At 27.4% G+C, this 15,021-nt stretch overlaps 3 protein-coding genes across 8 annotated transcripts in view; 2 read left to right on the forward strand and 1 right to left on the reverse strand.

The window, feature by feature from the left end:
* LOC112694643 overlaps positions 1 to 3,265 on the forward strand; it is a 4,731-nt gene extending 1,466 nt beyond the window's left edge. The window contains exons 2-4 of one of the 2 annotated variants that reach the window (XM_025570180.1): positions 2,215 to 2,512; positions 2,649 to 2,993; positions 3,069 to 3,265. In XM_025570180.1, coding sequence (XP_025425965.1) covers positions 2,265 to 2,512; positions 2,649 to 2,976 — 576 coding nt within the window. In that variant the 5' untranslated portion in view covers positions 2,215 to 2,264 and the 3' untranslated portion in view covers positions 2,977 to 2,993; positions 3,069 to 3,265. Of the gene's footprint in view, positions 1 to 2,214; positions 2,513 to 2,648 lie in introns of both variants that reach the window. The other variant, XM_025570179.1, reaches the window with a different exon arrangement.
* Positions 3,266 to 6,210: 2,945 nt separating this feature from the next.
* The window catches only part of LOC112694661 (alpha-crystallin A chain-like), a 24,830-nt gene continuing 16,019 nt past the window's right edge, over positions 6,211 to 15,021 (reverse strand). For 3 of the 5 annotated variants that reach the window (XR_003149586.1, XR_003149585.1, XR_003149587.1), the window contains one exon: positions 6,955 to 7,034. Coding sequence is in view for 2 of the 5 variants with exons in the window: in XM_025570204.1 (XP_025425989.1) it covers positions 6,390 to 6,503; positions 6,591 to 7,034 (558 nt within the window). In the remaining 3 variants the exon portion in view is untranslated. Of the gene's footprint in view, positions 6,504 to 6,590; positions 7,035 to 7,611; positions 7,834 to 15,021 lie in introns of those variants that run through there. The other 2 variants (XM_025570205.1, XM_025570204.1) reach the window with 2 other exon arrangements.
* Positions 9,823 to 14,431, forward strand: LOC112694660 (DNA replication licensing factor Mcm2). Its single transcript, XM_025570203.1, has 13 exons — positions 9,823 to 10,019; positions 10,097 to 10,275; positions 10,334 to 10,500; positions 10,561 to 10,655; positions 11,318 to 11,712; positions 11,772 to 11,964; positions 12,028 to 12,463; positions 12,713 to 12,963; positions 13,038 to 13,202; positions 13,264 to 13,572; positions 13,629 to 13,811; positions 13,891 to 14,046; positions 14,122 to 14,431. Exons 1-13 carry the CDS (start codon positions 10,011 to 10,013, stop codon positions 14,242 to 14,244), a joined length of 2,661 nt encoding a protein of 886 aa, XP_025425988.1. The 5' UTR covers positions 9,823 to 10,010; the 3' UTR covers positions 14,245 to 14,431.

Raw genomic sequence — 15,021 nt, forward strand, 5'->3', positions numbered from 1 at the left:
CAAAATGATAAGTCAAACAAAGTTTGAAATTTGAACAATGCGTTTCAATTCAGAAAAAATTAACTTTTGTGTTTTTATGTTTTTTCGTCAGAAAACACTGATTTTGTAACTTTTCCGAATGAACATCAAAATAATATCGACAAAAATCAGATAAATGACATGCGATTCAATGAATCTTAGATTACTGAGTAAATATCAATTATTAAAAAGTATTATTTCCCGATTTATGTTAATATGATTTCTTTTGCCAATATTTTTGTAAATTGAACACATTATCATTAGTTTTACTTAGTGAAAACTAAAATTGAGCCTAATGTAGGTAATTTTTTATAAGCTATAGTTTTATATTTCTATAAAGTAAGTAATGGATTAGCAACGATTTATGATTAATAAATTTTTTGTTTATGAGTAAAATAGTTAAAAAAAATGAATCAAAATTATTTAATTTATTTTATTATGTTAGGCATACATAATTAAAGGTTAAATTATACCCTTTAATACTATCAGATGAGTATAGACTTTTATCCACTATAATTCATTATTCGACTTGATTTTACTTAAGGTAAATAAAACATGAAATAGTGTGTTAGATATTATAAAAAACTAGTCAGTAATCTAAATATTGAATTGCCCTTTAGAGTTCTAAATAATAACTTTAAGTGGTCGAAGTATAGTCGACATTAATTATTATTTTAAATCTACTTCAGCAGTTTACCATACACCATTTAGTAGTAATAATCATTTAAAGATCTAATTTTTACACATGAAATTTGCAAAGGATATTTGTCTGAATTTTATTTTGAAAGTTCAATGTATAATAAAAAAGAAATAATTTATTCCGAATCTCCAACATTAAATAATAAATTAACCGTAAATGACGCAGTATACGTCGACCCGAAAATTGCCAACACTCCAAATGCTAATTTCTTCACCTCACTGTAGATTCTGGAACACTATTCCATACGTCGAATATAAATGACTCTATTCTCGATATTTCTTTTAGAGCTGTCCACTTGTTCTGCACGGCGTGGATACATTTCTGGACCTTTAATTCTTCCAATTTAATCTTGTGTTGTGTGAACTTACCACTCCACAAATCTTTGCTTTTTAAATCCAGCAATTGCATTTGAAACTATCCAGCATCAACTCCAAATGATACAATGTTGATTTCATGTATGTTTGTGTTAAGAGGATTTACTAGTACGAGAGTAATTTTGTTTGTTTTAAATTGTTCCAATCTCTTGGCGAATTCATCCTTTTTTTTTTTATATATAACTATGCCGAAGTAATTTACGTCAATACTTGCATAGGTTTCATCGCGATATTGTTTTTGATTTTTAAAATAAAGTAATTTGTCGCTCTCCAGTCTCCACCAAAAATTAGTCATTTTTTTTCGAAACAAATCATTTATTCCAGCAAGGCAAAAGCTTGTGTTCTCTTTGTGATATCTACCATAAAGTTAAATTTTTGCAGCCATTTTTCTTCTTCCAATTCAGGATGGTCAATGCATTTTTCATTGAGGAATGTTTTTATTTCTCTCAAACACAGAACATAACGTTTCAATACGTTACCTCTGAAAAACCATCGTATTTTATTGTGTAGAATACTGACTTTCTATTTCTTCAAGGAAATCTTTAAATTGGCGATGTAGAGTGATTTTTTTCAAGATGCTGTTAATAATTTTAATTACCAAGTTCATGAACTCAAATATTTTGGTCGGGAATGTTTGGGTACAAAACGCCTCTTGATGAATTATGCAGTGAAACGTTAAGCATATACTATATTACTATAATAAAAATTTTACTACGATAGCCTGTGCGGGTACTATACTTCCAAAAGCAACAAAAATAATATAAATATTTTTATATTATAAAATATTGTTTTTGTTCATAAAATAATTAATTTTTGTGAGTGGAACTGGAGAGCCACAACTTAAGATCGAAAGAGTCACATGTGGCTCGTGAGCCTCAGGTTACCGAACCCTGACCTAGTTATATAAGGTACTTCCACAAAAAAGCCACCAACCAAAGCTTCGGAATGTATACAAAACAGCATATAACCAAAAGTATTGAGTATCAAAATAAGTCTTCCCAAAGGTGGTTAATTTTTTATCAATCAAGGTTTGTCTAGTATAGTAGTATTTACTGAAAATAAATAATAACATTAATCATAATATTTGTAAAAACTCGAATAAAAAGAAAATTATTTCACAAGGTCCTGATGAAGACTATAGTGCAGTTCAAACCAAAAATCAAAAAGTAGACATGCTATTCACTGAATATGAAGAAAAAAAAAATTTTCTCAGTAAATTAAAACTCATCTTAGATGAAATGCATGCATTAGAAAGGAGAACTGTAGACCAATCTAGTAGTGACGGATGGTGGAGACAACGTAAAATACGTCTCACTACTTCAAATTTCGGGAAAATTATAAAACCTAAAGCTACTACCTCTCGGAAAAATACTGTCAAATATATATTGTATGAAGTATTTTGCGGCAATGTTGCTACAAGGTTATTTATTTTTTATTAAATTTACCAATTATAAATACATGGTTATAAATAAATAAGGTTACATATTATTTACTTATTTACTTATTATTTACTACTAAATAATAATTATTAATTGATACCTAGCTTTTTCATTTAGATATGGAATTGAAAATGAGCCGATTGCGAAAAAATGTTTAGAAATTAAACTAGGTGTAAATATACAGCTTGTGGTCTTTTTGTATATAAAAAAACTAACATTTTTAGCAGCTAGCTCCGACGATTTAATCGATAATCACAAAGTAGTTGAGATTAAATGTCCACCGTCCATTAAAGATATGACACCCGAAGAAGCTTTTGAAAATAAAAAATTTAATATTATGAGTTTTAAAGAAGGAATTTTAAAATTGATAACCACACAAAGTTATTATTTTCAAGTACAGGGGATATTGGAAATACCTATCAGAAAGAAAGTATTGTTACTTTGATGCGTGGACACCTAAAAGTATGGTTTAAATTAATTAACTATTTCTTAGAAATAATATTTTATTTATTTTAATGGTTCTTATTTTGGTACAAGGATGGTAATTGATAAAATGTACAAAAATTACTATTTCTAGAGAAAAAATTAAGCCTCAGATAGAGAAATTTTATATGGAATATTTACTTGTTGAACTTATCGACTCTCGGTTTGACTGAGGTCTTCTATTAAGAACTGGGTTGAATTTATAAAAATTTAATTATTTTATTTTAGTTTTGTATTATTACTGTTTTATGACTCCGGTCTTACTACAAGATTATTATTACTTTTTTTTTTTATATACTTTACTTAGATGTAAAATAATGAATGTACTATTGGTTTTATAATAATGAGCTTTTCTATGTATGTTTAACATATATTTGAAAATAAATTATACATATTTATATATTTGCAAAAAATAAAAATAGTTATTTTTCTCTACAGCCCACTATTTAGATAGTTTTATTGTTTATGTAATTTTTCACCGGTTCTTTATCGGATTATTATTGACATCAATCGTGTGGCATGCCTACTCAATTACATATGTCACCTATAATAACCACACGTAACTATCGGCATACACAATACACTTTTTAATGAGGTGAGCAATGGTGCGGGAGTCACTGAAACTAATAATCGGTTACTACACACAATTTGCCTATATTTAACTCCTTAAAACCGGTCGGTATCGAATCCCTAACTCAACCGTTGAATAGAGCCATAATATAATTCTAATCCTCACACGGAATGATGTAGATATGTGAATTTTATCTATATGTTCCAGTTCGCAGCAATATAATTATCATAATTAGATAATTCGTCTTAATAATAATAATAATAATAATAATAATAATGCACTAATTTTTTAATTAATTTTATTTTTATTAACGATTTACATTTGTTTAGAAAAATAATAATACTAGTTTTCGTTTTACGATGCCGCGGAAATGTTGGTAATAAACCGCATGGATCGAAATGTGTTTTTAATTCACATGGTTTAGAATTAAAAATTCTCCTCTTCCACTCACTCTTTCTATCCGTCTGTTCTATGTTATTCATATTAGGATAATGTAATTGCTTTATTAATTGGTTACGGCTAAATTGAATACGAATTATGATGCATGTTTAGGAAACGCTATTTCACAACGAACCCGTCAAGCGTGTTTATACAAGACTATATGCAATATGTATGCGTGCATACCGACAACGCTATCTATGATACACCAATTTAAATTAAACGTTTTCTAATATTTTTTTTTCGATATTCCATTATTTTATTGGGAAATCGGATTTTCCTAATCAGTGTATGGAATATTCATTGTTTATTTAATATTTTAAGTTACGAGTTCGTTAAATTCAAAACGAACACTGTTTAATGAACATTGTATACTTTCAGGTTATTTAAAAACCGAGAAAATTAATTTACTACTGTCAAATTGTTAACTTTATTTACAACATTGATTACATACATAGACAGCCCATAGCTATACGCAATATGAAAACACGTAAATTAGTACGAATTATGTTACAATAGATAGCGTTGGTAAATACTAAATTGTACACAATACACAAACCGATAGAATAAAAATAAACTGCGATAAGAAAAATTCCAAGAATATAAATTAAATTGAATATTGTTATTTACTAAAGCCATTGATTAAAAATACATGTATATTTAATCAATACTAAATCTGAATGGCTAATCAGATAATGTTATTTTATTTTCGAATATTATGTTTTCTCACGGCACTACTATGATGATTGCTGAATAAAGTTTTTTTTTTTTTTTTTATTTAAGAAAAATTTACAATCTATATACAATTTATATAATAAGTAAATATGATGAGATGAATATTACAGGACATGAAAATTTTGAGGGAAGGGAAAGTCAAATAACACTACTTCCAATTTAAACTTAGTGGGGAGGTTAGTTGGGTTTGGTATTGATACATTCATCATAACTCAATAATTAATGAATAACGAAATTGCAAATGAGTCTATATATCAATTTAAAAAAAAAAGAAACAATAGTCTTTTAGACTATGAGTAGTTCAATAAAGGTATTAATATTGTGTTCATACATTTATCTTTTTTCGTAATAAATCGACTGTTGTACACAGTGATACAACAATCAGGATGGATGCTGATGTCTAACATAAAAGGGGCACCTATCATAGACGTAAATTTGGAGGATATTTTTAATGCGAAAAAATTAATTTGCGCATTTAATGATAAGTAAATATAATGATTAATAAGTAGACTGTATTGAAAAAGAATTACTTATTATGATGCTTTAATAGTTATATGGCACCGGATTTACCTTATCATCAAGACCTTAAGATCGTAGTTACACCACTGCTTATACCAAAATAGTTGCGCAGTACTCTGTCTCTATAGGCGGATCTAGAGTTTTACTTATGAATGAGTGTGGAATTTTTTTTTATAATATAGAGAGAACATATTAACAAATTCACAAGCTTTATGTATTTTTTTTAGCTCATATCTTCATCTATCATCATCTTCTATAAGACAGTGCTTAAAATACACATAAGTTAAAACATTTTTAGTATTCAAGTATTCAATTAGTTTAATAACATTATTCTATAATATTTACCTATATATCTACTAAATACTTATATTATGTAATATGTAACACATAAGTATTAATTCATTTAAAAAATAAATAAATTACATTTTTTCATAAATAAATCCACAAAACATTCTTATATTTGGCAATAAAAACACTAGAATAACACAAGCTATCATTTTACTTTGATTATATCAATATAGTTTATGTATAATAATAATTCTTTAGAAAGTAACTTTTGAAATTTTACATTAACTGTTAATTCCATTTCAACATAAAATGTAACACCAGTTATTTTTTTCATAGTTGATTAAAGGTGAAATGACCATATTTATTGAGTGTACCTAGATACCTTGGAGATCTACCACTTAAGTAGAGCATTTTATAAAAAAAATCTTGCCCAGTATACTAGGGTAACAGAAAGGAATTAAGAATTTATTGATTATAGAATTGTCTATTAAAACATTTAATAATAAACCTAAGATAATTAAGAATACATATTTTCACACATTGTCTTCACAAATACTATATGTATAATATAAAAAAAGGTAATAAATAAAAAATAAACTACATTTTGAAAAGGAGAAAATTATTTTTTTATTTATTATATTTAGTTAAATGCATTACATACTAATATTAATTTATTACAATTGTACATAGCAGAAAGGAACACATTTAATGACTTTAAATAAGCTAATAATTCCAGTCTTCAATGTAAAAATAGAATAAAATGAAAACAATAGTTTCTTAATTTAATAGATAGACAAAATGTTAATACTATTCCAAGTCATAAATTACTGTTTTGTGTCCACTTTCTCATTATTTTCTTTACTCTGAGATTGTTTGATACTTGGTTGGTTAGTCTGGATTATCTGAATTGGTATTTCACCAGCAGCATTCTTAGGCACCTGAATAATAAAAATTAACAATATCAAGTTAAATATACATTGGTATAGTTAAAATATAAACATAAGTATATGTAACAGTAATTGCACCTTTTTAGGAGCTCCAATACTCAGTACACCATCTGAAGATAATGTAGATACAATAGCATCAGATTCAACATTGTCTGGAATCTTGTAACGTCTAGTAAACTGACGTGAAATGAAACCATGTTCATCACTTCGTTCCTCATGTTTGCCATCTACTACTATAAAGCCATCTACAACCTTAACAGATACTTCATCTGGCTTGAACTGTTGAACATCCAAATTTACTTTGAAATTGTTTTTGTCATTTTGTATATGTGATAAGCCTTGGGATGCAGAAGTTGAACGATAAGGTCTTTGAAACAACATAAGGGACGGAGAATGGTTGTATCTAGGGTGCAATTGTTGAGGATGCAACACTAAATCATCATCTAATAAATTGAGACCAAAATGTTGGTCATAAATAGTTGGTCTTGATAGTTCATCCAATAAAAATGGTAGAATAGACATCTGCAATAAAGACAATATTATAGTCAAGTAGAACAAGAACCAAATAATAATTAAAAAAAGATAATGAAGAATCTATTAATTTATCAAAAATATTTAAATATAAATATTTAAAAATATTATCTGTATATGATAAGTATAATTTATTTGAATACCATAACTCAATGATTACTGAACCTGAAATTGAACTAAAATATTATGAAAAAATGACTGAAAATGAATTCTTAAGTCTACAAATAAAAACAAATGACACCCCATCAAAGACAATAAATATCATTATGGTATTAAAGTACAATTTAGTACAAAGTTCAGAAGTTAATGCCCAAGATAATTAATATATAATAAAATCTAACTGTTTAATGATTGAGATAACATATTTAATTAAACTCATTAATAGGAAATACAGACTGAGAATTCAATGTTATATATTCAAACAATGTTGATGAACACAGAATAATAATTAAAGCAAAGGACGTCATATTCTGGATTAATACTAAATGACAATTTATTCCTACTCAATTACCGTCTAAAGTGTTAACAACTAAAAACTAAAATAATAATGAAAAAGTCATCTAAATACCTTGATTATTCAGCTTAGCAAACGAAATTGATTACACAAATCCAACTGAATACCACAAATGGTATGACAATAGAATATATAGCACTGAATGCAATCGAGGAAATGTTCAATATACCAACAGCGAATTCTGAGATGCGTTAAATAAAGCGAATACTGACACGTTTGATAGCACAGCGACGACTGATGCGGTGGTTAAAACGCCGGTCGCTTTTATACTAATACACGTCGAACGCGCTAGAACGTTCTAGAATCAGTTATGGTACTAACCGTAATACGACGGCGTTCTAGAATTTTCCAGAAATCTCTACGCGGTTCGCGGTCGATACCTTTTCGTTTACTTTAATTTAAATGTTTTTTACTAAATTATAGGATTCGTTTTCATAAATTTGATTAGATATTTATATCAACATTGTTCTTACGAGTCTGTACACCAATTTTTTAGTTCATTAAATTTGAATAATACCGGTAGATATACGTAAACGAGCAGTAAACCGTTAGAATTTCGAACATAATACTTTATGTTAAGTAATTAATGTTTATGATTTTTATAATTCGTGTTTTTTACGATTTAAAATCTATTAATTTAAATCAATATTATGTATTATATTAATTAATATTAATCATTTCTTCATATTTATATATTACCTACTACATAACCTAATATTATATTAGTAATATATTAATCGATTTAATTTACATTATACTTTGTTTTTTGGTTGGAAATAATTTTCGTAATTTACAAGACTGGGAAAGTTAAATATTTAAAAGTTTATACAATTTACCTAGGTTATAAGTACTTTTATTCGGTTACCTAATCCTTAGTGGCAGTAATATAAAAAATTATTACTAAATAAAAGAAACAAATGTAAAATTAATTTAGATTATTTTTACATTATAGGTATATTATATTTTCTTACTAAACAAAAAATAGTTATTAAACTAATATTAATATTTAATATTCAAATATAGTATACTGATTATTTAATAAAAGAAATGAGAATTGAATGAAAAACAATGGATTTAAGTTATTGGAAAATATTATTTACATTACTGAGAATACTAAATTACTGCCAACTTTAAAAATACGTAGGTATATTTATAATGAAAATAAATAAATAAAGTAATAGACTTTAAAGTAACATAAATTTAATTGATTTATTGTATTTTTAGATGTTATTCATAATTAAATTGATTTACTTTTTAATTGTAGGCATACATAGATGGTACATGTATGTCATTCATAGTCTACTTCAATCTAAATCAACTTCAATTACAGATGATAGTAACAATTTTACATATATTACTTATCTTCAACAATTTTACCAGCATAGCATATTAATATAATTAAAACTAAAATTTAGAAAGACAATTTATTTGGGTTATTTCAAAATATTATTTATACCTATTACAATGAATAATTTATTATTATTAGCTTTAAAATTTAATTTTTGATAAATAAAAAAAATTTAAAAGTTAAATCTTGTTTAAATTGAAACTATCCTATCAATAACTATAATTTCAAATATTTAAATGATGAAAAAAAAGTGAGAAGAGATCTACTGCCTGTAAGCTAATTAATTTAAGTGAGTTCATGTAAATTATTCACTAACTAAAAATTTGGACTCCAAAATTTCGATAAAATAACAATTTTTGATTTTATTTTAAGGTTTTTTTTTTTTAGAAAAAAAATCTAAATATCATATATTATTTGAAAATCCACTTCGTGCTTAAATAACAATATAAATTATAAAATAGTACATCTCCGGGATGAGACCAGGCAATTCAGCTAGTTAAACACACATTAACTATTGCTATTTTACTCCATATGATATGTTTAGTATACAATGATAAAATTAAAATTAATTTTTAGTAACATTGTACTGGTGTCTTGAATTATTTGTGAATTATTCTGTTACTCAAACATGTTACTTATCGAGTAAAATACAAGTGTGAAATATTTTCACTCGAGTACAGAAATATTCGATACATACCCAAGAATGTAAATATAAAATTCAATTCAATGAACGTATTCGAATGTAGTACTAATTACTACGTAAAAGACCTTTGGCCGCTATTGCTGGTCGGTGAAATTTTAAAATTGTACATTTCGCCGCTAAAACTGCGAACAAACGTTGGGTCCGATAAATTACGATCTACGAAACTAACATCTAGTTAATCATTTCCCGCCATTTCAATTGTTTACCTCTATGAGTGACGAGCGGTGGTGGTAACCAGACTACATGGGATCGTGCTAATGTGGCTATATTCACGTTGTTATTCGTGTTCTCTTAATTTCTCGTTTTTGACTTAAATCCGTCACGAAAAATTACTGTTAAGCTGGTTGTTCTTACTTAACGTGTGTCAATTAATGAGCATTCAGAAAACACATCGCTAGTAAAATGTCTGACGTAAGTGATCGATCATTTTGCGACATTTTGATCTCGATTTCGACATGTATTATTAATTTTTGCATTACAATATGTAGAGAGATACCGAAAGTCCAGAGCCTTTTGATGAACCTTTCATGCAAGATGGTGCAGATTCCTCGCCGGTGCGAAATCTGGATGATGAGGTACTAAGCGAAGCTGACGTACTTAGCCTGAGTCAGTTTGACGATCCAGAAGAAGAAGATGGAGAAGAACTATTTGGCGATAACTTAGAAAGGTAAGTTATATGATTTGTTTTAAACTGGATGCATTGTAATGTTTGTTTTGTTGAACAGGGACTACCGTCCAATACCTGCTCTTGATCGCTATGATGGTGATGTGTTGGATGAAGATGACTATGATAATATGAGTCCAGGTGCAAGAGCTGCTGCAGAAAGAGAATTACAAAGACGTGATTTGGAAGAAGGAACTGGCAGGAGAGATGCTGATGGCATACTTTATGGTTTGTAGTACTTGGAGGTTTTAAGCTATTTTGTATAATTTAATTTTATATTTTGTTCAGATGAACATGATGATGATGAGGCCTCAAGAAAAAAACGACGAATGGCTGAAAGAGCTGCTACTGGTTTTATTGTTGATGATGAGCAGGATGAAGAAGTATAAACTTAAAATGTTTGATTGTTTTTTTGGGACATTTTAGCAATGTTCGATATTTTATAACAAACCTTTATATATATATATCTGTACCCCGGAGGTAAATTAAACTATGTCACAAAATAGTAACTTTACAAGGAGTTAAATTTTCGTTTATTTTCATCTAAAAATATATTTTTTTTCGTGACTAATTTGAATTACTTTATTGCTCCTTATTTCTGTTACTTTTGATAACTTGACGTAGTGCCTTACACCTTTATATGGAGCGAAAAATGTACAAGGACCTGAAGCTTACTAAATTTCTTCAAAAATGGACATGATTTCCTTTACCTTCGGAGTACAGATATATATATATTTGGTATTGTATAAAGCTCATTATTGTATACAACTATAATTATATTTGATGCTTCAATTTTCATTACTTTTGACTTAATCATACAAAGTTTCCTTCATTTGCCATTTAAAAATATTTATATTATTATATTTAAATTTTAAGAGTTGTAGTCTTTTATATTAATTATAAAACTATTAGTAAATTTATTATTTCATTTTTAATAAAATGTTAGTTATTAATAAAACAATAAATCACTAGAAAGTCGTTGCTAATATGTTCTATACCTGTATTTTTTTTAATACTCATTTAATATTCTTACATTTTGTTCTAGATGATTGAATCTATTGAAAATTTACAAGATACTAAAGGACATACAGTTGCTGAATGGGTTACAATGTTAGGCCCGAAAACTGAAATCGCAAACCGTTTCAGAAATTTTATTCGTAATGATGTCACTGAAAGTGGTTCATATTTGTATAAAGATAAAATAAGAAAGATGTGTGAGAGTAATTTATGTAGCTTGGAAGTAGAATTTACTAATTTGGCTAATAAACAACATACACTGGCCCTTTTTTTGCCTGAAGCACCTTCAGAAATGATCAGCATATTTAATGAAGTAGCTAAAGACCAAGTGCTCTCAATGTATCCTCAATATGGAAGAGTTACTGCTGAAATATTTGTTCGGATAACTGATTTACCACTTATAGAAGAAATTCGTACTTTCAAGTATTTAATTTACAAATCATAATTTTAAAAATAATCATTAATTTTTATTTACTTTTTAGGAAAATTCATTTGAATCAATTGGTCAGAACTCGTGGTGTAGTAACTTCAACTACTGGAGTATTACCTCAACTTAGTATTATTAAGTATGATTGTTCTAAATGTGGTCATGTTTTGGGACCGTTTGTACAGTCTCAAAGTCAAGAAATTAAACCTGGATCATGTCCCGAGTGTCAGAGTACTGGACCTTTTATGGTTAATATTTTACAATTAGTTTTTGCTTCTGATAATTAATGATATTATTTATTATTGTTTCAGGTTAATATGGAACAAACTTTGTATAGAAATTACCAAAGGATTACCATACAAGAATCTCCTGGTACTATACCACCTGGCCGTATACCAAGAAGCAAAGACTGTGTTCTATTAGCTGATCTATGTGATCAATGTAAACCTGGTGATGAAATAGATGTAACTGGAATATATTCTAACAGTTATGAAGGATCGTTAAATACAGGAAATGGATTTCCAGTATTTGCTACTGTCATCATGGCTAATCATTTAATTGTTAAGGATAATAAACATATAGTTGAGTCTCTTACTGATGAAGATGTATCTCAAATATTGAAGCTGTCAAAAGATCATAAGATTGGTGAACGTATAGCTGCTTCTATTGCCCCATCCATTTATGGACATGATTATATAAAAAAAAGTTTGGCGTTGGCATTATTTGGTGGTGAACCAAAAAATCCAGGTTTGTGAACTTGTTATATAAATTATATAATTCCTTAGTTTATTGAATATTTTGTGTAAATGATATACATAATAACCAGCAGTATTTTATAGATACCCAAATATTTTATTATTTAATTAATATATATATTTATATAATAATTCTATATTATAATTTTAAATTGTATTGTTTATATAATATAGTACTTTTGTGTATTGTACAGTTATTATTCAATTTTAACTGGATATTATGTTACAATGTGTCAAATAGGTGGCAAACATAAACTCCGTGGAGATATAAATGTCTTGTTATGTGGAGATCCAGGAACAGCCAAATCCCAATTTTTAAAATATATTGAAAAAGTAGCTCCACGTGCAGTTTTTACAACTGGACAAGGAGCTTCTGCAGTTGGTCTTACAGCTTATGTCAAACGAGATCATCAAAGTAAAGAATGGACATTAGAAGCCGGTGCTTTAGTTTTGGCCGATCAAGGAATCTGTATTATTGACGAGTTTGACAAGGTATTTTTTTAACTATTAATTATGCAAATTGTTTATTGCAATATATTTCTCCTATAAACTCTTTAAATTCTTAGATGAACGACCATGACAGAACTTCAATTCATGAAGCTATGGAACAACAAAGCATTTCTATATCTAAAGCTGGTATTGTAACTTCACTTCAGGCACGATGTTCTGTTATGGCTGCTGCTAATCCAATTGGTGGCCGTTATGATCCTGCTATGACCTTTTCAGAAAATGTTAGAAAATAATTTTGTCATGTTAAAAATTAAACCGTTTAAACATGTATTTAAATTTTAGGTGAATTTATCAGAACCCATTATGTCAAGGTTTGATGTATTATGTGTTGTACGAGATGAAGTTGATCAAGCTAAAGACAATCAACTTGCAACATTTGTGGTACAGTCACATATGCGTAATCATCCCCTAAATAAGGATAAAGAATGCGATTTAAGGAATCCATTTTCTACTACAGACTTGGAACCTATTCCCCAAGACTTGTTAAAAAAATATATTGTTTATTCCAAACAAAACATTCATCCTAAACTCCATCGTATGGACCAAGACAAAGTGGCTAAAATGTATAGTCAACTGAGACAAGAATCTATGGTAATCATTAAATATATATGTTAAATTGTTGATATTTATTAAGACTTGCAATATAGATGACAGGAAGTCTACCAATTACAGTGCGACATATTGAGAGTATGATTCGTATGGCAGAAGCCAATGCAAAAATACATTTGAGAGATTATGTTCAAGAAGATGATGTCAATATGGCCATACGTATAATGTTAGAATCGTTTATCGAAACCCAAAAGTACAGTGTTATGAAAACAATGAGAAAGGTATGTGCATTTATTTATTGATTTATAAATAGCACAATCCAAGATATTTATTTTTAATGAATTTTTTTTTTAATTTTAGACATTCCAAAAATACTTATCTTTCAAAAAAGATGTAACAGAATTATTGTACTTTATATTACATCAAATGGCAAATGATCAATTAGTTTATATTAGAGGTATACATGGTGTTTCTGTTAACACAATTGAAATACATGAAAAAGACTTTAAAGACAGAGTAAGTAATTTTTGTTATTTACTTAGTGATAAAATGAGTTTGGAATTTACCATTCTATTTTTTTTTTTTTTTTAGGTAAAACAAATAGATGTGCATGATTTTAAACCTTTTTTTGAAAGCAAATTGTTCAAAAATAACAACTTTGTGTATGATGAAAAGCGGCACATGATTACACAAACTTTGCAACTTGCTGAATAAACAAATAAATGGTTATATGAAAATTTTGTTAAAATAATTTAGTTTTAAAATGTTGATATGAATAATTTTTTTTATATAATATTTATTTTACTGTAATGAATATCTGATACTTTGAATTATTCTTATATGTATAATTCATTCAGCATGAATTATTTTTAGAAGGAAAAATATTTTAATATTTGTATTTTATCATTGTATATTGTAATTTTTTTTAAAACAATAAGTAACCTCTTAATTTTATAATCTAAAAGCTGAATCCAACCAAAGTACTCATGTATATGTATATTAATTATAGATAAGTTTCTCTCTTAAGTGTATATTTATAAATACAGTGTTTTATTTAATACTGTGTTTTCTTCTGTTAATTTTGATTTTTGTCTGTAATTATTTTAAATCTAGTAATTTTTTGTGTTCATTTATGTAGTTAATGATCATTATGTAAATAGTATGGGTGTGTATTTTTAATATAACTTTATCTATTTGTATATCTGTTGTAGGCCATATGGAAAATTAGTTTTTTTGCAAAAAGACTAGGCTCTTTGCAATGGGGTAGCCCGTTTACGAACTACTTATTATTTTTTCAAACAGCCTGCTGTTTTTAGGCTCATTGCATACATACTAATTTCAGTTAGGCCTTTTAAGAACTACAATCATTTTATGGTAAAAACCATTTTAATTATTTTATTTTAAGGGTTATTGATAATAACACAGTACACATAAGTATCATAAATGTATAACATGTAACATTATTATTTATTAATAACAAAGGTATTTATT

Source organism: Sipha flava, unplaced genomic scaffold (genome assembly GCF_003268045.1).
Source record: "Sipha flava isolate LNK unplaced genomic scaffold, YSA_version1 131_pilon_pilon, whole genome shotgun sequence".
Taxonomy (NCBI): Eukaryota; Metazoa; Arthropoda; class Insecta; order Hemiptera; family Aphididae; genus Sipha; species Sipha flava.